This window comes from Ananas comosus, linkage group 7, assembly GCF_001540865.1.
Source record: "Ananas comosus cultivar F153 linkage group 7, ASM154086v1, whole genome shotgun sequence".
Lineage (NCBI taxonomy): Eukaryota > Viridiplantae > Streptophyta > Magnoliopsida > Poales > Bromeliaceae > Ananas > Ananas comosus.
Genome location: NC_033627.1, coordinates 14,448,994 through 14,472,032, shown reverse-complemented (window position 1 = coordinate 14,472,032; position 23,039 = coordinate 14,448,994). Strand labels below are relative to the sequence as shown.

Below are 23,039 nucleotides of genomic sequence, written 5' to 3'. Positions count from 1 at the left end.
TAATTAATGGGAGCCAACCAATCATGCACCTAATGAGTCCGACAAACTATTTATACCTAATCTGCTTTAGACTTCGTTTGGGATTGTGGAGAGATTACATTACGTACGGTGAGAAAATACGGTAAGAAAATATTCTATTTGTTTCAGTACGTAATATTGCGTTTCGCATATTGCGACGAGTCAGTTACGGTAAATTATTTTTCACGGTCTCACCGGAGAATGTAGAAACATATCCATATATATTTTTACCCTAATAACGTCAGATAGATCTCGATACCAAACTAAGCCTTAGCTTATATATATTTTATTTCATCTTCAAATGTTCTATTAATTCTACAGGAAAGTTGCCTAAAATAGACTCAACAAAAAAATCAGGCCAAACTGGGAACATGATTGCTGCCAAACTCATCAGCATCAGCAAAAGCGTAGCCAAAAAGATTGTTCGACATGGAACAAATCACAAATCAACACTCGAAACCCAGATGTCGACTTATCATGAACTGGTCTTGTAAAGGATGATGAAGTGCGACTCGACCTCCACATTTCAAAGCAATATGTACAGCGACATATCATCCCATTATTTGACCTGATACTCAACTAACGATAGAGCTTAGCTAGTTAAAAAAGGCCACGCTTCTGGTGTGTACGGTCCTAGCGTTTATTTGGCGTGCACAATTCATATATGCAGGGGTTTTGAATCTTGTCAAACAGCCGATTATCTTAAAACCTTATACTTATATACAGAGGGTATATTTTAATAATTTCGTATTTAGTACTGCTCACATTCGTATCTTACCACTAGTTTCTTGATTGACCTAAGATGTGAACTTAAATCTGATGAGGTTTGAAAATCTCCTTCTATGATACTGAATCTTTCAAAAGTTAAACTAAAACAATATATACAAATAACACGTAGAAACAGAAGCAGAGAGATTTTGTGAACCGCGTGCTTCTCGTATATAAAGATGGATAGTTCAAAAAGGAGATAATGTTGAATGCCTTCCTTGCCGACCAGCTGATGGTTCAGTCTGTCCGCCGTTTTGCTAGATTTTGACCAGCCGACCAAAGAAAAAGAGCAGGAATAGCAACATGCATAAATGCGGCTTCTCCTCATAGATTTTGCCACGCCCACCTCTCTCTCTTTCTCTCTCTCTCTCTCTCTCTCTAGACATCTCTATTTCTCTCTCTCTCACACTAGAAGTAAAAAGTCTCTTTTGTCTCACTTGCATGCTTCCACTCTTAAAAGATACCCAAGAAATCCAACAGCAACATACACACATGCAGAGAGAGAGAGAGAGAGATGATCAGATGAGAAATTAAGAACCTGAGCTTCAGAATTTCAGGATGAGGGCCCGCCCTCAATTAATGGTTCCGAGTCTCATTTTATAAAGTGATTTTATTGCACCAAAAAGGGTTATATATATATATATATATATATATATATATATATATATATATATATATATAATGTGTCCCCACAAATTAGTATTTCTTGTATAGTGTTGAGGGTTTCATTATCGGCTGTTTTGGCCTGCACCTATTTCTGATTCAGCAGCAATCATCTCAAATAGAGTGTTTGATTAACCCAAAGGACCAAAGCTTCTGACGTGACGGAAAGCAAAAAATAAGATTGCAGGCCCTAAGGCAAAAGCTTTGATTTTTTTTTTTTTTTAGATATATGTAGTATGTTATCTACTTTGTTTATTTTATTTTTAAATAATCTTAACTGAAAATATGAATCAATTATGATTCGAATTTGGAACCTTGAGTACCAACTATTGCCACTTACGTACAAGCTTTGATTTATTAATAAAGCATTCATCCTAATAGTATTACTCAAACAGTATTTAATCTACCGCACGACATTTAACAACTACTATATACCTAAAATAGTTTGTTGTTAGTTGGGCACTTATCCTAAGGTAAGAAGTTCGAACCCCCGAGCCCCACTATTGTGCCGCTAAAAAAAAAGGATTCAAGCCCCTAGTTTACCGGGTTTATGTATAGTACAACTTTTACAGAGCTTTTGGAGGTAAACAATAGAGAAAAAGATAAAAAGGTTTCACACAGGCCAAACAAACTCTTAGTCATGTGGAGCATTTTCTTTTCTTCTCTTTTCTTTTCTTTTTTTTTTTTTAATAGTGATACAGATAAGCCTCGTGACTAAGTAAATGATTCTTGGCCTTGCAGTATTATATTGTTTTTTTTTTCTCACCTTTCTATTTATCCCGGATTGGGCCTATTATAGTGATACAAAGCCTCTCTACAGTGAAAAGCCCACAAGATACAGCAACACAAATAGGCCCGAACTGTAGAGACAATTTTAATAAAATAAACTGGCCCAGTGAATGCTCTGTCCATGGGGAATGGGCCGGCCCAAAAATCCCCATAAGTCTTAACACTGGAGTGAAAGCTATTCTCATCATAAATGCAACATTTGTATATTCATTGCCGCTCAAATTTGAAGATAAATTTCTCTGATGCAACCTTTTTCTGAAACTGTGGTGTAGACATCAATCTTAATCTGTTAGAAGAACAGATCAGACGCATTCATCTTGAAGATCCCTAGTTCCCCATATATAACCAAGTAGTATGTTGATACAGAACACTTCCTTTCCCAGTTATCTTGGTTCCATGCAAAAGAATTAAAGAAGGTAACTTCATGAAGCATAACTCATAAAAAGGCAAAGCAGTTGTACTGGTGATGCCGTTCTATTAGCCTTTAATCAAAGGATGAGAAAAAATGATGCTTGCTTGTTTTCTGAAAAATGCGATGCTTGCTTTATGACAGAGATTAGAACAAAGAACAATGGCAATGGAGTAAGAATTCGATACCTTAAGGTACTAAGTATTCTCCCAAACCTTGATGGCGCTTTACGAAATGTAGAGCACATAATGAATTTGGTGTTCCTCTCTAATATCCATGGACAAAAGATCCTTTGTTTCCTGCGGTGTTAAGTCGATTACATGTAGACTAGATTCACATATGACATGCTAAACTTGACACAAACAAAGAGCTAGTGACAAATGGAATAAGTGGGAGATCAATTGAAGCAGAAGAAGAGAACAGCAATGAGCAAATGGAGCCTTCTCAGATCCGCATTTCTTTCACCATTCTCTCGCAGTCGCGACGAACAGCCTCGTCTACCGCCGAATCCAATTCCACCTCCAGATGCGGAAATGCTTTCCCAGCCTCAATTGTCCTCCAGAGAAGAAGAGATACAAGCGGAGCCTCATGAAAGCATCAGAGAAGAGAAGATGGAGCCAGAAGAGGAGGAGTCTTCTCTACAAGCACAGTCGCAGAAGCCTCGACAAAAGCGATGGCGATTTTTGAAAGCAGTTTTCAATGTGCTTTCGCTGTACTGGAAGCGGCAGTCTTCTTCTAAACCTGCTCTTGATGGACAGACACTGATTCCAGAAGAAAAGAGGGAGGACAAAAAAGAAGAATTGCACCCAGAATGGTCTCAGATGGATGCGAGGCTAGAGAAGATCCTCGAAGAAGAAAGCGCGAGGCTACTTAACCGTGAATTCAATCAATTGACTGACATAGAAAAGCAATGTCTGCAGTGCTTTTCTGTGTTCGAGCCTGGTTCGAAAATCAAGAAGCAGATCATGATATATTGGTGGATCGGGGAGGACTTTGCCAATTCTTCACCAGATCATAAAACTGCAGAGGAAGTCGAAGAACAACGCTTTCAACGACTCGCTGATCTTGGTTTCATCGAGCCCATCGGCAACAGCTGCACCAGCACAATCCATGAGTGCCGAGTTCAACCCTTTGTTCACTGGATGATCAAGAAGAAGGCAAGAGAAGCTTCTTTCTGTGTCTTGGATGAGACAGGTATGCCGCCTGCTGAACTATCTAAATCCCCCCGTCTATGTCTAACTTCAGAAACAGAACTATCTTCGCCTTCTTCTGTTAGTGATAGCAGCGTAGGAGCAGGTAAAACCGAAAAACCGACAGTAGTAGTGTTCAATGTTAGCAAGCAAACTTATCGCTCGCAATTGGACGAGTTCCTCAATATTAAAAGCCTAGTCGTGCTTCAGCTTGGCCGGTGGCACGGCGATGCTAAGTACCATATTGAGGTAGAAGGTTTTGAAGACTTGAACAACATTGGTCTTCTCACGAACCTCCGGTACCTCGGGTTGCAAGGCTTGTCTGGGCTGACTGCACTTCCCCCCAAGATTAAAGAGCTAAAAAATTTGCTTATCTTAGATTTGAGAGGGTGCCAATACTTGGAGAAGGTGGGCAAGTATGCTACATATTTGAAAAGATTGACGCGTTTAGATTTAACGGAGTGCTACTTGCTAGAGCACATTGCCGGTGGATTTGGATCCCTCTCGGAACTCCAAGTATTCAAAGGGTTCGTGTTTGGTGGATCAAGACGTACGAACCGATGCAGATTGAAGGAGCTAAGCAAGTTGAGGAAGTTGAGGAAACTTAGCATAAACATAACAAGCGACGCGCACATCGAAGACAATGAAATGACTGTGTTGAGCAACTTTTCAAGTGTACTATCTCTTACAATAACATGGGGTGAGATACCGACAATCGGTGATTCTACAACCAATTCCATTGCAAAGAAATGGAAGACGCTTACGCTTCCTCCGAGTGTCGAAAAGTTTGATATGCGGTGCTTCCCTTATGAAAAAATGCCGAATTGGTTTGATAAGGCTCAGAATTTAAAAAGACTATATATTAGAGGAGGAATACTTCAGACCCTTGACCCTGAAGATGAATCGAGTGCAACCGGCATTTCTTATCGGAGCATTGAAAGATTGCGTCTAAAATATTTGGATGCTTTTGACATGGAATGGTCAAAAATAAGAGATATGATGCCAAAATTAGATCGGTTAGAGCTTGTCAAGTGTGAGAAGCTTAAGTGGCCTCCTCCATTGGATCAGAATCATGTTTGGATTAGAGATGAAAAAGATGAGGAAAGGAAGACCGTCGCTCCTAGTCCTACAGCTCCAGATGATGCTTCTACATCCGCAGCTGTTCCTCCAAGTGATGCGAAACCGGCTCTTCAAGGATCTCCTACTAAAGAAGCTGGCACTGAAGCTGTTGGTGTTCCTAAAGAAAATATTACCCCAGAAACTGCTCCTGATGAAACTGCTATGGGTGACGATGCCGCTGAAGCTGCTGCTGCTTCTGATGAAGAAATCACCACTGAACCTGCTGAAGGTACATCTGAACCTGCTTCTCCTGTATCTCCTACTAATGAAGCTACCGCAGGAACTGCTGCTGCTTCCAAGGAAGAAACTACCACTGAACCTTCTCTTCATCGATCTCCTACCGATGAAGCTGCGGCGGAAACTGTTGCTGCTTCTGAGGAAGAAGGCGGAGAAATAGAAGAAGAAGAAAAAGAAGAAGCTACCGCCGAAACTGCTGTTGCTTCCAAGGAAGAAACTGACAATAAACCTGAAGATCTTCATGGATCACCTACTACTGAAGCTACGACCGAAACTTTTGCTGCTTCCAAGGAAGAAAATATCACCGAAACTACTCATCGTCAAACTCCAACTGATAAAACTAGCCCCAAATTTGTTGTTCCTCCTGATGAAATAATTACCGCTGAACCTGCTCTTCAAGATCTTAGTGCTGCCTCAACATCAGCTGTTGCTAACCCCACAAATAACTCCAGCACCAATGCTGCTACAGAAGCTCCATCAAATCCCAGCATAGTTCCTGCAACTTCTCCTCCTGGTGCTACTATTGGTGATGGAGAAGGCAACCCTTGACCAAACTCACCGTGAAACTTCTGACGCAAATGAAAATTGTTCTCTGCTTTTCTTTACATTCTTCTGTTTCTGTCAATTACTGAGCTGTGTCTACTTGTAATTCGCCTTTCAAATAAGAACTTCAAAGTTCATATCTGTATCATCACCTATTCTTCTTAATCTTGTAATATTGACTCTGTTAAGAGTTCATGCAATACTCTGCACATTACTTCATACAGCATGAAGGAAAGCAAAAGTGGTTTACATTGTTATCTTTGCTGGATGCAACGTCAATGCATGATTTAGTTCAGTTCCTTGATGCGCTCGTCCCTGTTATCTCCCAATCAAACAATGCATGAGAGATCAGAAATTAAATTTGAATAAATTTGGCTTTGGTGACTTTAGACACAGCAATCTGTTTCTGAACTTTGCTCTAAAAAGACAAAAATAGGCACACAAAATCCACTTTGGCTGGAAACAAATCTCGCATATGCTATGGTTTTTAAGATGTTCCGCAATGTGTTATGTGGACCTACAAAACACTGCACCTGATTGATTTCTCTTACTGCCACATCTCACATATACTGTTTATTACAAGTTGATGAATGGAAGAACAGCAAAGAAGCCGTAAATGAATAATCAGTAGTAAACATCTCACATATACTATGATTGTTATAAAGTGATTGAGCACCCCTTCACAAAAAAAAAAAAAAGGGATTAGAGAAGAGTAATTATGAAAAGAAGAGACAGAGAGAAAAGCATAAGTCACATGATATAAATAATAAGCTCATTGAAGTGAACTTTTTATTCGAAATAAGAAACTTACCTGACAATTATTATGCGCCCCTTTATATTCAGGCCCAGAGAATTCATCATCCTATATTTTTACCACATATAACTCATCAATACTTGTTTGAGTTAACACAATGAAAAGATTTATTCACTCTCAACATATAGAAATGTTACATGAAAAATTAATTTAATGGGACATTGGGACATATGGAGATATAACTATTATGAGAGTACATCGATCTGCAAGAATCGGCAATGAGATGGTCGATAACAGAGAAGTAAACTTCGACTACGTAGATTTCTTGAGAAGCTTCTCCTTCTGCTCTGCCAGAGGATTGAGAAATTTGATTTCGGTTTAAGAAATGGAAAATTCTTCTAAAAAGTTTTTTGGTTTGCAAATGCTTTCTAGCAGATCCAATTTATCTAATAATAGATTTGGATGATGTTGATGATGATCCTTCTTTTTCATTGTTTGACAGTAATCTGTTATTCCCCCTTGGTCAGAATTAAGTATACTCGAAGAAAGAATCATACATTACTTGAAACATTACAAAGAATCACATTCTTTTTTCTTTTTCTTCTTTTTTTTTCTTCTTTTCTTTTTCCTTCTCCAAATGATCTGTCTTTCCTTCTTTACTTATTCCTCCTACATACATGCATATTTCTCTTTACCTACTTAACAAGGAACTGCTTTCAGAATGGTCACCTTTACTTATTCCATTAACTTGCAGGATATATTGAACTTGCTAATCTCAAGCAACTAGACTATAAGACCTCATCCACTCTCTATAGCAGCTACCTCTTTTCTTCTTCTTCTTTTTTTTTCAGTTGGAACCAAGAATGTCCCAGGAAGATGTGGTCTCCCTCGCCGACAAAATCTCTGGAGTCCTCGAGAAGGAGAAAAATGCAAAGTTTCCATGCAAGGAGAAGTTTGATGAGATCAACACGAAGCTTAGCGAGATCCGTTCAAAGATATCTGCAAGCCTCCCGCAAGATCAAACTGATAAGTTGCGAGATGCGTTGCACGACCTCAACAATATTCTCGCAGAATGCCTGGGATTATCGAACCAGCAGCAAAATGTAAAGAAAAGCTTGGTGAGTGCCTTTTCTTGTTGCATGCCGGCCCATCTAAGCAATAAGCTAAGCAAAGTAGAAACTACACTGCAAGACATACTGCCTGCGGGTATTGAACAACAGGTAATTGGAAGCCCTGGTCCTAGTTCTCAAGAGGAAGATGATGTAGGTGATGATTATGAATGGACTTGCAGTTACGTAGACGAGAGTATGTTATATGGGGATAAAGATGAAGCCGAAAAAATCATTAAGGCACTCGTAAAAGACGAGGATTTTAACGCGGTTGGAATTGTCGGCTCGTACGGCAGCGGGAAGACCAATTTAGCTCGGAAGGTCTTTATTGATGAGAAAGTGAAGGATGAGTTCCCCCTCAGGCTTTGGGTGTGCGTCGGACCAGACTGCAAAAAACATGAGCTCCTATACAGGATGTTAGACAACCTCGGCCTAGAAACCGATGAAGTTGAAGAAATTGTTAACAACTCGAAGGCAGTTAAGGACTCGAGCAACAAAGATTCAGCAAAAATAGGTGAGTGAATTTTTGCAGCTATTTACAACAATTTGTTTATGCTCGTCTATATATCAATACCATGCATCCTTTTGCGCCAATACTCTGTAAATTTTGGCAGCAGCTTTAGCATGTAAGGGATTCGTTTACACATAAACTTGCGTAGTTAATTAGAAACGTATACTTTCACTAGTTAATTTCCTTGCACATACATATTTTCTTTTCTTTTTTTTTCTTCAGGTGTTTTGCTCTTCATCCTTCACTGGCAACTATCTGATGTGAAGTACCTGATAGTGTTTGATGATGTGTGGTGCAGTACCGATATTGAGTGGTACAGGAACTTAGGATCCAAACCGCCAACGGATAAAGCGTGGGACGACCGTCTCGGTTACGGCCTGCCGAAGGGAAACGGCAATGCGGTTATCATCACGTGCAGGAACGAAAAAGACGTGAGGACAATGGTCGATACTGGTTTAGTATATACACCGAAAAGACTCGAAGTTGACGAAGGTTTTCGCCTCTTCAAACGAGCATTCGATGAAGCGAAGAAGAACTCGAACTTACCTGTCGAGGAGGGGCTTGAGAAGAAGTTGGAGGAGATGAAGAAGCAGATTGTGGATAAGTGCCTTGGCTTTCCTGCTGCACTCATGGCAGCTGGACGTGGATTAGCTACTCAGCAAAATCCGTGTGTTGATTAGTGCATTATAAATATTATTCTCTTCTGCTTGTTCGATTGTGTGATTTATAGCGTACGTATGCCATTGTGTGTGCATTTTAATTTCTTCTCTTTGCTCAACGCAATTTTATTGTACCCCTTTTTTTTTTTTGGTGTTTAAGATAAATGCATGCTGATGCATGTTTGGATTGCGCCTGGTGATGATGTTATAGTTTGATCTTCTCTTCTGTCCTACTATGAAATTAAGTGCATATAAGTAGCTGCTTCAAATTTTCATAATGTTATATTTATGAGTAAAAATTTATAGATTCAAAACTTGAGCTTGAAATAAATAAGAGTTAAGTTAACATGACTATGAGTCCAGTAAAATTCAAAGTCAGAAATTATTATTTTGATATCGTGTTTAAATAATATAAAGCAAACATTGCACTCTAAAAATTTAAACTTAATTTCAAAGGGTATCACATAATTAACACATAACTATAAACGAGCATCACACAATTAAACCAAAAATAAATTACAACCACAAGAAAGAAAAAGAAAAAAAAATAATTTAAGCTATCACACTGAACTACTGAGAAATCTCAAAGCGACTATGGCTTAGTTTGGTATTGAGGTCTATCCGATACTATTAGATAAAATAGAGTTGGGATAAAAATATGTAGGAATATGCTTCTGTATTCTCCGATAGGATAGCAGAAAATATATTGTAACCGACTCATCGCGATATATATACGAAACGTATTATTACGTACGAAAACAGACAATATATTTTCTTATCGTACTTTTCTACCGCACGTAATGCAATCTTTACGCAATTCCAAATGAAGTCTATGTGATACGATCAGCATAATGCTATAATTAATATTTTAGTTTTGCCTAAGTCTCACGCAGCAGAAGAACGCAACTCACAGCAGATAGAGCAGATATGAAAAGTTATTAGGTTTAACTGCCTGGATATGTGCTTAATTTAATTAGTAGTCCTCAAATTTTTATCAGAGTTTCACTTGCACCTGATTTTTTTTTAAAAATGAACTCAATGCCTTTTAAGTTTCCATAAATATATCAAATTGGCCAATTTTGTCAGATAATATTAATTTTATTGATTAAAAAATATTCTGAATTTTGAGCAGATGATGTTTAAACTTATGTATGCCCTAAAGACCTCAATTAAAACTTATCATTTAAGAAAGTAGATAGTTAAACTATTTAGAGCAAAACTCATTTGAACAACAAATATTCTTTAATCAATAAAATTAATATTATCTGACAAAATTGGCCAATTTGATATATTTATGGAAACTTAAAAGGCATTGAGTTCATTTTTAAAAAAAAATCAGNTATGCCCTAAAGACCTCAATTAAAACTTATCATTTAAGAAAGTAGATAGTTAAACTATTTAGAGCAAAACTCATTTGAACAACAAATATTCTTTAGCTGCAAAAAAAAAAAAAAAAGAGACTTTTTGAGGTTCAAGTTTTTTTTTTTCTCAAAATGTAAGCTCAGTCAGCCTAACAGACACACAGTTGAGATCACAAGCATTGACCCTTCTTTCTGCTATCTGATGGGTGGTTTGGACCAAGAGAAATGATATGCTCTTCCGAGCGAAGCAACCATGCCCCATCTGAGCTCTGGAATGTATCAAATTGCTGTTGGCAGATTGGAAAACGTAGATGCAGTAGTAGCAGTTGTAGTAGTGTCAGTACTTCCTCCTTAGCTTCGTTTTTGTTTTGTTTTTTGTTTTTTGTTTTTTGTTTTTATGGTCTTTCCTTTTCTTTTCCGTTTTTTCTCTCCAGTTTTTGGTCGTTTTACTCAGCTTAATTTGTACTGTCCCTTTACCGCTCCCTTTTAGGAGGCCCTTGCTGCTTCCATTATATAAATTTAATTTATTTTTTTAATGAATAAAGCAGATAATTTGTTATCTATTTCTAAAAAAAAAAAAAAATGTAAGCTCAGTGCTCATACATCTTTTTTCTGTCAATAAATTTAACATTAGACAATAAATTTAACATTAGATAATAAAAAGCACGAATTTGATATATTATTATAAGTTTAAGAAATATTAAGTTAATTTTTTATTAGCCTTCATTTGGTTCGGGTAATACGAAATATCATCTCATCCTTCAGATATCGGCAGCACACCTAAGCAATCTAATTCATTTGCTTTTTCCTTTTTATTTTTTTAATATTTTTTTTTGAAATTATCCTTTTAACATAATTAAATATTTTTTTGTAAAATAAAATTTCCAACAATTAAATATTTCTATTACCATCTGAACTTTTGGTGGAGTTTCACTTTACCCCCTGTAACGCCCCAATTGTCCCACATCGGATGAAAAACTGATTCTAATTAAAATATATGAAACCCACATACTAATAATAATAATAACTGGCTTAAGCATTTTAGGCCGGTGGTTTGGACCCAATGAATTATTGTTGCCAGCCGGTCAGATCGTTATAATTAATATCAGAGTCAAATATCAGGCGGAAGTATAAGAATTAAGTACTCTACGGGATAAAATGATAAAAAATTGATTAACTTAAGTATTGAGTGCTCTTTTTGTGAAATCTCTTTCACCGTTTTCTCATTTTATATTAATTCCAAAAAAAAAAGCTTATTTTTTTCTCTCACATACACCCGACACAAGGAGAAATTCTACATTATCACACTTGCACCACGTCATTAATAACAAGTCAATCACTTTTCTTCTTTTCAAACAAAAGTACAATAAAAATATTTTTTTATAATTATAATTGGACATATATTTTTAAAAAAATTTTTTTGATTGATTTGTTACGCTACATCATCGATATACCGTTGTATTCTAGAATTTTTCCGACATAAGACACTGCAAACCACTGATTTGTACTTAATTCAAAAAAAAAAAAAAAAAAACTACTTACTTTTCTCTCTCGCATACACCCGACACAAGATGCATACACCTCTATATATATGATACTGCAAACCACTGATTTGTAGGTGGTACAATCCATTCAGCTGCATGTCCATCTATGATCTATTTATATACTGCATATAGGAAGGGGGTGCGGGACTGGATCTGGAAGAGCTGCCCCAGCCCCACGTGCGCCATGAGGAGCCAGACGACGGTGGCGAGCTCTCCTCCGCGGCTCAGCTGCCCCGCGTGCGCCGCCGCGCGGCAGTGGCACGCCGCGTAGGCGAGCATCTCCGCCCACACCTCCGACACCACCTCCCATTTCTTCTCCCCGTCCAACATCCCCAGCTGCTTCGCCAGGATGCAGGCGTCGAACAGCACCGACTTGCTGTGGTCTCCCTTCACGACGGCCGGCTTGACGTCGGTCTTCACGGCGAGGAGCGCGCCCGCGTGGTCCCCGTTCAGCTGCCGCCCGCGCTTGCTGCGGAAGAACCGGCGCGCGTCCGCACACGTGTCGCGGTAGCGCAGCATGCCAATGCCCGCCACCGTCGACAGCATCGCCGGCTGCATCACCAGTAGGTACAGCAGGTACTCTGACACCGCCATGCTGATCCGCTTCAGCTTTTCCGTCTCATCGTTCTGCGTCTCAATAAAAAAAAAAGATATTCTTGTTAACGTTATTACCGGATCATTTTTGAAAGCCTATCAAACATCGCCGCCTTGGTGTAGCAGAGCATATACTTGAGCACTAGTCTTGTCCTGGTAGTAGCAGAGCTCGGTGGCGATGTGCCACAGGAGGAGACTCTGGTCAAAGTCTACCTCCACGCACTCCCTGATGAGCTCCGAGATTTTCTTCTGCACGTCCGAGCTTTCGGTCTGCACCTCCGGGCTTTCGTTCTGCACGTCCGAGATTTCGTTCTGCGCCTCCGAGCTTTCGGTCTGCACGTCCGAGCTTCTGTTCTGCACGTCCGAGCTTTCTTTCTGCAGCTTCTTGAGCGCCCCAGCGCCTCTTTGCTCGCACACCTCCTTTATCTTCGCGTAGTCTTTTGCCTCCGACGCCTTTTCCCTCAACTTGTTGAACACGAACTCCTTCAGCTCCTCCGTGACCTTCTCGCGCCTCACGTAGAGTAGTGTCTCATCTAAGAATTCTTTGACCCTTAGCTTGTCGGCGAGCCAACTCACGAGTCGGCTCACGCCCGGCGGCCCAGCCCCGCCCGGCTCACCGAGGCAGTAGCCTATGAGGCTCAGCCGCGAAACCTTCCGCGACCAGCGCCGCCCCCTCCTCCTCAGCCTCAACCATGAGTACTTGTTCTCGATGAATAAGCAGCACTTATTGAAGAACGGGTTGTCCGCGCAGAAGACGCGGGTCCAGTCGGAGGAGAGAAGCATCATGAGTGCTGCCGCGTCGAGCACGACTGCACCGAGTAGCAGTGCGTAGGTGATGGCGACGTCTAAGAGCGTGAATCCACGCTTGTCGACGAAAAAGAACGTGAGGAGAGCAGCTACGATGCACGCCGATCCGATCAGCCGGAGGGCGTACCCGGCTCGCGTGTGCACGGCGGCCGCCTTGGTGTAGACGATGTCGTAGACGAAGCCGAGCTCCACCTCGATCAACTCAAAGGCCTTGTCGGCATCCAGATCTGAGAAGAATTTTTTGCTCACGTTGCGCTCCTTGAAGCTGAGTATGAGGTCCGCGAAGAGGTACTGGAATTTTTGGTAGAGTCGGAATGCGGTGGATTCAACGGGGCTGTCTTTGTCGAGCTTCCAGTCCGTGTCTTCGCTTTCCAGCGCGAATTTTGAGAAGTCGTACTTCTGGATGAGCTCGGCATAGTCGGGGCCCGGGTCGGGCTCGCCGAGCATGGAGCTGCGCAGGCCGTCGGCGCTCCCACGGTAGAGGCAGTAGGTGCGCTCGGCGTACTTGACGACGCCGACGACGAACATGAAGACGGAGGCGACGACAAACGGGTTGCCCTGGAGGGAGCAGAAGAAGACGGCGGCGGCCGCGAAGAGCTCGAAGAGGAGGCCGATGAGGTGGCGGCGCCAGAGCTCGTTGTCCTCAACAGAGAAGGCGGTGATGGTGTCGGGGCCGCCGAGGTGGAGGAGGAGGAAGGGGGCCCAGAAGGCGAAGATGACGGGGCTGCTGGTGTTGTTACAGCCGCTGCCGCTGCCGCTGCCGCTGCCTCTGCTGCTCGGGGTGGCGGCGGCGTGGGAGGAGACGGGGGCGGCGGGGGTGCCGATGTTGCCGAGGGTGTTGAGGAGGAGGCCGAGGCAGAGGTCGGCGACCCAGTCGGCGAGGAGGTAGCAGGACCAGACGACGAAGCGGGCGAAGCGGGAGGCAGAGCGGCGGCGGAGCGGGGCGATGAAGATGAGGAAGACTTGGAGGACCAGGCTGGCCAGGACCGCCGCCCGGATTTCCCAGTTGGTGTCTTGCTGCGGAACCAGAGGCTGGAACCCCATACTTCCAACTATATATATGTGCAGGCTTGCTCTTCTTAATCCAACTGAATAATATATATATCCTGCAGTTGAATCACTTTTAGTTTTGAGTTTTCCCTCCAACCAGCTGATTTTTGAGAAGAAAAATTAATATTATTATTTATGAGCGTGTTTGACTCTTCAGAAAAATACAAAAATTTATTTATTTATTATTTTTTTTAAACTATAAAAAATATATTTTTATACCGGATAAAAAGTTTGAAAAATGAAAACACATTTTCTTTTTTATTCTAATTCTATAACCCCTCATCCGAGGATATATATCTAAGATTTAATAACCTTTTTTTGGTTTTTCGTAAAGAGAAAAGGAGTTGATAAAAATAATGGAAAAGAATTTGTCTTTGTATGAGGGTGGTGTAGGGTTACAACTAATTTTGGTTTGTAAACCTAGTATTGCTTACAATTATTAGCCAAATGGCTAACTAAAACGGGACATAAAATTTCTATATAATCTTTATTTATTCCTAGAACAACGCTAAGCTCACAAATATTATCTCTACTACTCATCGTATTAGAGTACTGTCGAAGGAGTGAACCGATTTTTGTAGAGCTGGACGATGTTTCATTTGTTACACTTTTTGTGCTTATGCTAGTTTTCGCTTCTTTTCTGCTCCTTTTTTTAGATCTTTTTTTTAAAAAATTTGTCGCCTTTGTGAGGCTCTAGCTGCCTCACTCTATATAGTTGAATTTATTTATCTAATGAATGAAACAGATAGCGTGCTACTCTTCTCTCTCTCTCAAAAAAAAAAAAAAAAAACACTAGGCTCACAATCCATTTTGGTTTGTTAGCCCGAGTTAATTCCGTATAATGGTCTTGTGTTCAACTTTTCTTTTTTCTTTTTTCTTTTTTCTTTTTTCTTTTTTTTAACAGTAGTGATATATATCCAAAAAGGGTTGGATCAATCTAAGGAAGATAGATTGTAAGATTGCAACCACTTTTGGATTGAAGACTAAACATTTCTCTTATTCATAGATGCTTCTATGTAGAAGGCATGTTGATATGGTAATATGAAATAGTAAGAACCTCTTAGCTATCACATATATATCAGTAATTGGGGTACCTAATTTAAGCATGCAATAATTAATCATCACCCTCTAATAGAAAGCTTAAGTTAAATTATTATGCTCTTAGAAAAAATAGTAATTCAAGCATTTGAAGCAAAATTATCTGCAGCTTTTGCTGCTTCAAAAAGGTAGAAGCAACTTCTAAGCTCACTAAACAGATGCTGAGAGGTAGCACAAGGCCCTATTAGCAAACAAAAGAATTTGAGACTTTGCCAGCTGAAATGAGCTTATGGATCGAAAAGTAGTCCCAATTTTAAGGTTTCAGTCTGTTGTTGATTGTATTGAAAAAAAAAAAAATGAAAAGGCTATCACTTTATCGCTTTGATTATTATTCACTCATTTCTTAGTTAACTAATTTACTTATAATATAATAAAACATAAAAGTAGAATATGCCTTAAGGAAGAATTAAAAATTACAAAAGTTTATTGAGAGGCTCTTACCTGCTGCTTCTCCTTAGACACGGGATTGAACTGCAGTGCCTCAGCAACCTAAGCAACCGTCCTATGTTATAAATATCCAAATAAAGGATAAAGAGTGATTTTTTTTTCTTTTAAAAAGCAAAAAAGGAAAAGAGAAAGAAAATAAAGAGAAAAGAAAATGCTTAATGCTTGAGTGCAGCTCACAATTCATCTTTACAATTTATGGTTTGAGATTTAATAACGTGCGTAAGTTTCTAATTGATTTAAGTCTTTAAGGTTTAACCAATGTTCTTTCACTGGGAATAATATAGTTGGCACGTAGAAACATTTTACTTCTACTTATTGTCTTGCTCTTTGTTGCTGAAACCACAGGACGCACGGGAATAATTAACCTAGCTAGTAAATTTAGTTGATTCTATACCATGCCCTCCAAATTCATGTCTCGTGCGATGATATTTGCCATCATGTTTTATTAGGACTAATTGAGTTGTTTTAAAAGCACGGCCAATGAAAATTATTTTAAAAGAAGTCGAGTTTTTTTGAGTAGAAAAAAAACTAATTTGAGTTAGAATAGTTTAAGTGGTTCAGAATAGTCACAGTGGTACATAGAGAACATTGGAGAAGATAGGGAGACAATCCCTAAACACAATAGTAGAACATCTTCTCTCCCTCTCTGTCCTTTTCTTTTAGTTTTTCTTTTGCAGTAGAGTTGCTTATTGAATAAGCCAAATTGACCAAGCACTTATCAAGACTGGTATCAGGCCGGAGCAGAACAATACTCATGATCTTAGAGACCACTAAATGACAAATAAATCAAATAATAATATGTAAAAACTGAAGAATGAAACCGCATGATATGAAAAAAACCGAAATTGGGGAATGCATTACTACAGTAAAAAATTCATCGACAATGTGCGCATATAAAAGAGCTGCATTAGAAGGCCATACATTTTTGTGCAACTATCATAATGTGGCTGAGTGAGTACTCATGAGTGTTTAGGCCCACCATGGAGCAATTCACTTCTATGAAAATTGTGTTCCACCCATGGTACGAATAGAACGCTCCCATCATCCGTATCTGCATGAACCAAAGCCAATGACTGTCAAAAAAGAACAGCTCGGTAAGTTGCAAGAGTGACCGGTAGAAGCATCTCACCATGAAAAAGAAAAGAAAAGAAAAGAGCAAAAAAGGAAAAGGAAAAAGAAAAAGAAAAAGAGCGAAAAAGGAAAAGGAACAGTTATGTTCTTGGACGATTGTCAAAAAACAATCACAAGATCACCTTTTTTTTAACTTAAATCAAAGCTACAAAGATTACTGAACTAGATTCGGAAGGACATGAACAGAAGACCTTTGAAGTAACAAAGACACTGAGAATTAGAATTCATGTCTACTCCCAAATTTTGCAGTATACTCACCTCATGGAAGTTAAAGCTGTGATTTGATCATTACTCATGTTTTTTAATCTCACGGATGTAGATATAGTTCAACGTTTGGAAACATTTAATAATGAAATCTTTGTTAATTTGTTGTTGCCACATTGTAGTTTCAGAAGTTCACTCAAAACAAATAGGTTACTTATTTGATTATACTTATAGCACAGTTTAGGATTTTTCTATGACGTAACTCAAACATTCGTTATAGAAAGCCTCACTATTCGACAACTCAATACAAATAATATAATACAGTGACCGCCTAACAATTTAGAAGGATGAAAGCTAATGACAAGAATACAAGTTGAAAAGGACAAGAATTATAGGTAGGCCAACAAACATATATATATTCAAGAAAGGAAATTTTATTGATAAGAAAGAATCTGCAGCTCCTTCGAAGACCTTGCGTTGAATTTTCTATCGGGATCCATGGCAAGGGCATGTAAATTTGTTGTTCTCAGTTGCATTCGACAGTACAACACAATCGAGGTAGGCGCAAATAAGAAGTGTCGATTCCAGTTCCATCACTTTCTAGAATAAGATAGGAAGGATCTCCCTGCAAAATTTACAATTTTTTTTTCACATTATATACACGCATTATTTAGGTGATAAAAATGTTCAAAAATTTGTATTGATCAAACATTTATTTATTTGCTTAACTGGTTCTTAGGACTTTTAATAACGAGTTAAATAGATTTGAACCGACCAATGCTCACCCGTTCCTGGGTATGGTTGATTATTAAACTGTTTTCTCAGTTAGAATCTATAAAATGTCTATAAAGGAATTGGGAGTGGGGATGGAGCTGCTGCTTCTTCTTCATCTTCCTCCTCTGCAATTTGGTGGAGATGAGTTACTTCTTCTTTAAATAAATTGGAGATAAAAAGTGTAGGAATAATTGTGTGGGATGTTCTGGGAGAGAGGAGGGGTTTTAGCCTGAGAGCACCACAGGATTGGAATTGCGTTGATCGAAAGTCGGCGCCGACTTCATAAGACCTGGAATACCGTTGCCGACTTTTTCTCAATCATATTACTCCTCTTAACTAGCAATGGCATCGAACGCACATTGTGTTCACTCCACTCGATCGTCCCAATCCAATGTCTTCGGCTTTCGCGCTCCGAACCCGCCACCACTTCCCCTTCTCCTTCCCACCTATCCCCTCCCCTCGTCGCCTCCTCCCCACGAAACCCTACCTCTTCTACGCCCTCTCCTCCAACCTTACCGTAACCCTAGCGGCAGATCCCGCTGCGTCCTTCCACTACGGCCCCTCGCTCCGCCACGGTCGTAGGCCGCCGCCGCCGCCGCCGCCCGCCGACGAGGGCGGCGCCGCCATCGACAGGTCGAGCTTCATCCGCTCCTTCGACGTCGCCGCGCTTCGCGTCCCCGCCGCCGAGTGCTCCGCCCTCGAGGCCCGCCTCCGCGGCCACCTCCTCAACTGGCCCCGCGTCCGCAACGTCGCCCGGGTCGCCGGCGACGACGTCGAGCCCGAGCTCAGGAGGATGCTGAGGGGCCCCGCCGAGGGGGACGGCGGGGCGCGGCTCGACTCCCTGGCTCGGCGGGCGCAGAACACATCCCACATCGGCGGCGGCGGCGGGGAGGAGGAGGAGGAGCCGTTGGCGCTGAGCCCGGCGCTGTATAGGGAGAAGCTCGCTAAGGAGTTCAATTGCCGAGGGTACCTGAAGTTCCGGAACCTCGCGAAGATCTCGCGCCCGAAGAAGAGGAAGGAGAAGGGGAGGAAGAAGGAGGAGAGCAGAGAAGGGCTTAAAGAGAGAGCTGGAAAGAACGAGTTCTCTGCGATCGAGGTTGTTAGCAATGGCGACGACGACGGAGACGAGGAGGAGGAGGATATGAGGGGTTTGTTGGGAGATGAGTTCGGAGGAAGGAGATGGAGAGGGCCAACCAGGTTACTGCTGCTGGACGAGCGGTATGCGAACAAAGCGGCGGAAGAGCTTCCGGAGGCCGTCAAGGTGGCTTCTTTGTTGCTCTGTGAGTTAGCTTTTTTCGTTTGAGCTTAATCAAGTAGGATGAAATGTCCATGTGTTTTTCTTTGGAAATGCTCTATGTTGAAATTCGTTAGAAACTGGGGGCTGTAAAAATCTATTGAAGCATGTAGATAAACCTTACAACTTCATCTTTGTATGTAGTTTAGATCTACCTAACCTATGACAGAAACATCAGGGTAAACATTTCATTGACCAAAAACACTATTTTTGCTTGAAACTGACAAATTGTTGCCGTAACAGAACAATCCCTCTTTTTCCGTTCGGCGTCACATTTAACTTCTGCCTTATTGTTTCACTTAATTTTGATGATTCAATACAACATACATTGTGAAGGTGATTGTTTCTTTTTTCCCTTTCTTTTAACCCCCTCCAGGCTGTTTTATGCGGTGATAGTGAGCAAATCAGGCCTTCAGTGTATGAGCTTGTAAGATGCCGGCTGACCTTATTTTACGACTACTGGCAGATGAGTGAGGTATCGTCAGGCTTTGCTTACATTTGCGTTATTTATACGACATCTGGGATTTCACCTCGTCGTATGGTTTCCATGAACTTTTCTGTTTTAATATAGGTCTCTTAATACTGTTTCTGACACTTGAGTTCTTTCTTGTAGCTCTTGGAGGCTTTGCTTCCTGAAGGGATGATTGTTCCAACAGGTTTTGAAACAGTTGGACACATTGTACACTTGAACCTGAGAGATGAGCATTTGCCTTACAAGAAGCTTATTGCTCAGGTGCGACATAATTGCATCGAAGTTTTTACTCCTTGTGCTTTCTTTTTCTTCTTCTCAATTACATATATCCTTATACTAGTATTATTTTGTGTACCATTCAGGTGGTGTTGGATAAAAACAAGCCAAAGATACAAACAGTTGTTAACAAGATTGATGCTATTCAAAATGATTACAGAACAATGCAGCTTGAAGTACTGGCTGGTAACCATTCTCTTGTTACTACAGTCATTGAGAATGGAATTCGTTTTCAAGTTGATCTTGCGACAGTGTAGGTTATCTTTTCTCAGCATTTTAGACAATAGTAGACAATGCATTCTACATAGTCTGAACCATTTTGTTATGCGGAGCCATTGGCAGTTTATTTGACATTTCAGTGCTTTCATGCAACGTGGTTTGGATTTATTAGTTTTTATTTTTTGAGACAACACATCGTATTTGACGGTTGATCTTGCCAGTGTTATTCCATATGGTTTTTTATAGTTGCTCTTCTGCTTTAAGCCAATTTTCAGTTGCTCTTTTACCTGGCACTTCATTCGTTTGTTTGGAATCCTGACTCTTCGCTCTTTAATTTGGACTAGATTTTGACTGGCTATTCTATATTGAATCTTGATTCCATGCAGATATTGGAATTCTAGGTTGGCAACTGAAAGGCATAGGCTTGTTAACAACTTCACGAGTTCCGATGTTGTTTGTAAGTTTATACTCGTCTTTTTAAGTCCCTGAGATATTTGTTGCTTAAATTGTAGGCTGCTTAGATTACTATTCTGAGATAAGGTAGTCCATTTTCTGTAGTAATTGTGCTTTATTAAAACTAGTAGATGCTTACTTCTTGAACTACCTATCTTATTCGTGTTCACTGAGATAGGCATACCCCCTGACTCTTTTGTCATATGCATTAACCTGCTTGAGAAAACAAATCAGTTGAGCAATAGCCTTCATTGTATTGCAGATACTATTGGGCTTTCTCATGTATGGGACAAAATGATTGAACATGTTTGAACCTGATCATCTGATATTTTGTACAGGTGATGTTTTCTCTGGTGTTGGTCCGATTGCTATTTCTGCTGCCAGAAAAGTCAAGCATGTATATGCAAATGACCTGAATCCAAATGCTGTGGAATATTTGGAGAGAAACATTGTTCTTAACAAGCTTGAGAGGAAAATTGAGGTATGATGGTTCCTAACAATTAATTTCAGATTCTCTTCTCATTTTTTTTTAATAACTATGTGATGATAAAAAAGTTTCCTATATGGCCTTATCCAATATATTCTGTTCCAATAAAAAAGATTAATATTTGTTTCACTCGTTCAGTAACAGCTTTTTATGAATCTTATAAACATCTTCATGTACCATTGAAGAACTTTTTGTCTTTTCTTCTTTCTTTGACATTCCTAAGCTATTTTGTTGCAAATTCCATTTGCGTTTTTCCGTTTCTCCTTTCAGTGCTTTAAAGATAAAGCAAATATGAAATCTGAGGTTAATTTATTGTTTTCCTAAATAACAGTAATCAAAACATGGTTAAATAAACTAATACTATTTATTCCCTATGGACCAGGTTTTTAACATGGATGGCAGAAGGTTCATTGGTGCTATATTTGCCAGCCAACGACCTTATGCTGTCACACAAGTGGTCATGAATTTGCCAAATGCTGCTGCAGAATTTCTAGGTTTGTTGTTAATGTGGAAGTTATAACATCATGCGATTGAAAGCTCCCCTTTGTGAATTATAATTGATTTCATTATTCGGAGCTTCTAGGTAGTTCGTTTTTCTTTCTCAAGGTTGCCCTTAAATGCTCAAACTTCTTTTTTCTTTCCTTTTGGTCTTCATAAGATTGTTCTGTTGTGAGCTATACAACTTTCACATGATATAATGGGTACCTGATTTTCAGCAATGCATCTACATAGTTGCCATCTGGGTTCTACAAAATGACTTGCTCTGTAACATTCTAGGGGACGTTCTAAGTTGCATGTAATGAAATTTTTCTATGTAGATGTGTTCAGAGGTATCTCCAGGAATAGAATGAGGGATGATAACTGCACTCTGCCCAAGATTCACGTCTATGGCTTCTCCAAGGCCCAGAATCCTGAATACGACTTTTGTGAGGTTTGCCTCTGTTCTCTTTCTTCCACTCAAAACTCTTTCATTCACTTCTCACAACGATCCCTTTTTTTATTGATTTCTTGTTTCCAAAATACTGCAGCGTATAAACATGGCATTGTGCGATATACTGAAGGATGTTGAACTGCATAGAGTTCGGCTTGTCGCTCCTGGAAAATGGATGCTGTGTGCTTCATTTACCTTACCACGAGCTGTTGCATTTGCGAAACAACCAAACAATGACTTAGTGTGATCTGCTAAATTTTCTTCATTTACCCTACCACAAGCATTTCTTTTTCTGTTGCTCCTATCTGAGTAAGCATATCTGTATATATTTCAGATCAATTAATTGAGGTCCAACTTCATATGAACTTCTAATTGAGAAAAATGTTGTAACTTAACATGAGGGAGGAACGGCTCAACGGTATTGAATCTTGAGCACAAAACCTAGTTTTTCAATTTTTCTGTGTTGGGACTGTTGTGTTGTTTGCTTGAAGTTCGGTTGTTGGAGTAATTACTATATGAGATTATTACAGTAATTGTTGTAGCTGTAAAGAGTCTAGAATTGGATTTGGAGCTTTTCCTCGCCGCAGCAGCAGGCAGAGGCACCATCTCTACGGGAAATGCTGCAGCAGGAGCTTCTGTCCTCCTAGCAGCTAGTAGTAACAGTATTATATAAATAGATTAATTTGTTCTTACCTTTATTTAACCCTATTAACACTTCGTTTTCCTGAGATATAAAAGATCACTGCCAAGATGTTACTCCACACATTCATTTACAGCATGATTTATTATTATGTATTATTATATATAAGATTATCGTATCTCAGTTGAGATACAACCAATCTTTGGGGTAGGGTGGTCTCTCTCCGTACGTTACACTTCAATACCAAATATGGGGCCCTCAATAAAGCCTGCCATAGTAGTCCCCATTTTCAGCATAATCCTCTTTTTTTGGTAATTAACTGCTCCTTTTTGTTTCTTTCTTTTTCTTCCCCTCCTATTCATGTTTTTTTTTTTTTTTTAACATTCTGTCTCTCTCTTTGGAATTGGTCCCCACCCACCCTCTCTCTCTCTCTCTCTCTCTCTCTCTAGCTTAATATAATTTTCATAAAATGGGAAGCACAGTGTACC

General features: G+C 40.0%; 4 protein-coding genes across 5 annotated transcripts; 3 read left to right on the top strand and 1 right to left on the bottom strand.

The window, feature by feature from the left end:
* LOC109712397 (disease resistance RPP13-like protein 4) lies at positions 2,885 to 5,955 on the top strand. Its single transcript, XM_020235946.1, has 2 exons — positions 2,885 to 5,185; positions 5,237 to 5,955. Exons 1-2 carry the CDS (start codon positions 3,073 to 3,075, stop codon positions 5,740 to 5,742), a joined length of 2,619 nt encoding a protein of 872 aa, XP_020091535.1. The 5' UTR covers positions 2,885 to 3,072; the 3' UTR covers positions 5,743 to 5,955.
* LOC109712519 (probable disease resistance protein At5g45490) lies at positions 7,165 to 9,010 on the top strand. Its single transcript, XM_020236116.1, has 2 exons — positions 7,165 to 8,113; positions 8,333 to 9,010. The coding sequence occupies exons 1-2, from the start codon at positions 7,354 to 7,356 to the stop codon at positions 8,788 to 8,790; spliced, it is 1,218 nt and encodes a 405-aa protein (XP_020091705.1). The 5' UTR covers positions 7,165 to 7,353; the 3' UTR covers positions 8,791 to 9,010.
* LOC109713151 lies at positions 11,611 to 15,705 on the bottom strand. Its single transcript, XM_020237125.1, has 3 exons — positions 15,665 to 15,705; positions 12,404 to 14,181; positions 11,611 to 12,301 (listed from the first exon to the last, which is right to left on the bottom strand). Exons 2-3 carry the CDS (start codon positions 14,117 to 14,119, stop codon positions 11,786 to 11,788), a joined length of 2,232 nt encoding a protein of 743 aa, XP_020092714.1. The 5' UTR covers positions 14,120 to 14,181; positions 15,665 to 15,705; the 3' UTR covers positions 11,611 to 11,785.
* On the top strand, positions 18,014 to 22,364 carry LOC109713401 (tRNA (guanine(37)-N1)-methyltransferase 1). Of its 2 annotated transcripts, none has more exons than XR_002217100.1 (9): positions 18,014 to 19,040; positions 19,450 to 19,548; positions 19,687 to 19,806; positions 19,908 to 20,074; positions 20,427 to 20,497; positions 20,832 to 20,974; positions 21,363 to 21,474; positions 21,809 to 21,911; positions 22,009 to 22,149. XR_002217100.1 is itself a non-coding variant. In XM_020237463.1 (9 exons), the coding sequence occupies exons 1-9, from the start codon at positions 18,171 to 18,173 to the stop codon at positions 22,156 to 22,158; spliced, it is 1,845 nt and encodes a 614-aa protein (XP_020093052.1). In that variant the 5' UTR covers positions 18,052 to 18,170; the 3' UTR covers positions 22,159 to 22,364. The 2 variants fall into 2 exon arrangements, 1 of the variants encoding a protein (XP_020093052.1); XM_020237463.1 differs by having other exon boundaries at positions 18,052 to 19,040; positions 21,799 to 21,911; positions 22,009 to 22,364.

Coding starts and splice junctions, on each gene's coding strand:
- LOC109713151 (XM_020237125.1), bottom strand. CDS start 14,119: ATGGGGTTCCAGCCTCTGGTTCCGCAGCAAGACACCAACTGGGAAATC. Junction 12,302..12,403: donor AGGACAAGACTAGTGCTCAA/GTATATGCTCTG, acceptor ATTGAGACGCAG/AACGATGAGACGGAAAAGCT.
- LOC109713401 (XM_020237463.1), top strand. CDS start 18,171: ATGTCTTCGGCTTTCGCGCTCCGAACCCGCCACCACTTCCCCTTCTCC. Junction 19,041..19,449: donor AGCTTCCGGAGGCCGTCAAG/GTGGCTTCTTTG, acceptor AACCCCCTCCAG/GCTGTTTTATGCGGTGATAG. Junction 19,807..19,907: donor ACAAGAAGCTTATTGCTCAG/GTGCGACATAAT, acceptor TGTACCATTCAG/GTGGTGTTGGATAAAAACAA.
- LOC109712519 (XM_020236116.1), top strand. CDS start 7,354: ATGTCCCAGGAAGATGTGGTCTCCCTCGCCGACAAAATCTCTGGAGTC. Junction 8,114..8,332: donor CAAAGATTCAGCAAAAATAG/GTGAGTGAATTT, acceptor TTTTTTCTTCAG/GTGTTTTGCTCTTCATCCTT.
- LOC109712397 (XM_020235946.1), top strand. CDS start 3,073: ATGAGCAAATGGAGCCTTCTCAGATCCGCATTTCTTTCACCATTCTCT. Junction 5,186..5,236: donor CACCACTGAACCTGCTGAAG/GTACATCTGAAC, acceptor AAGCTACCGCAG/GAACTGCTGCTGCTTCCAAG.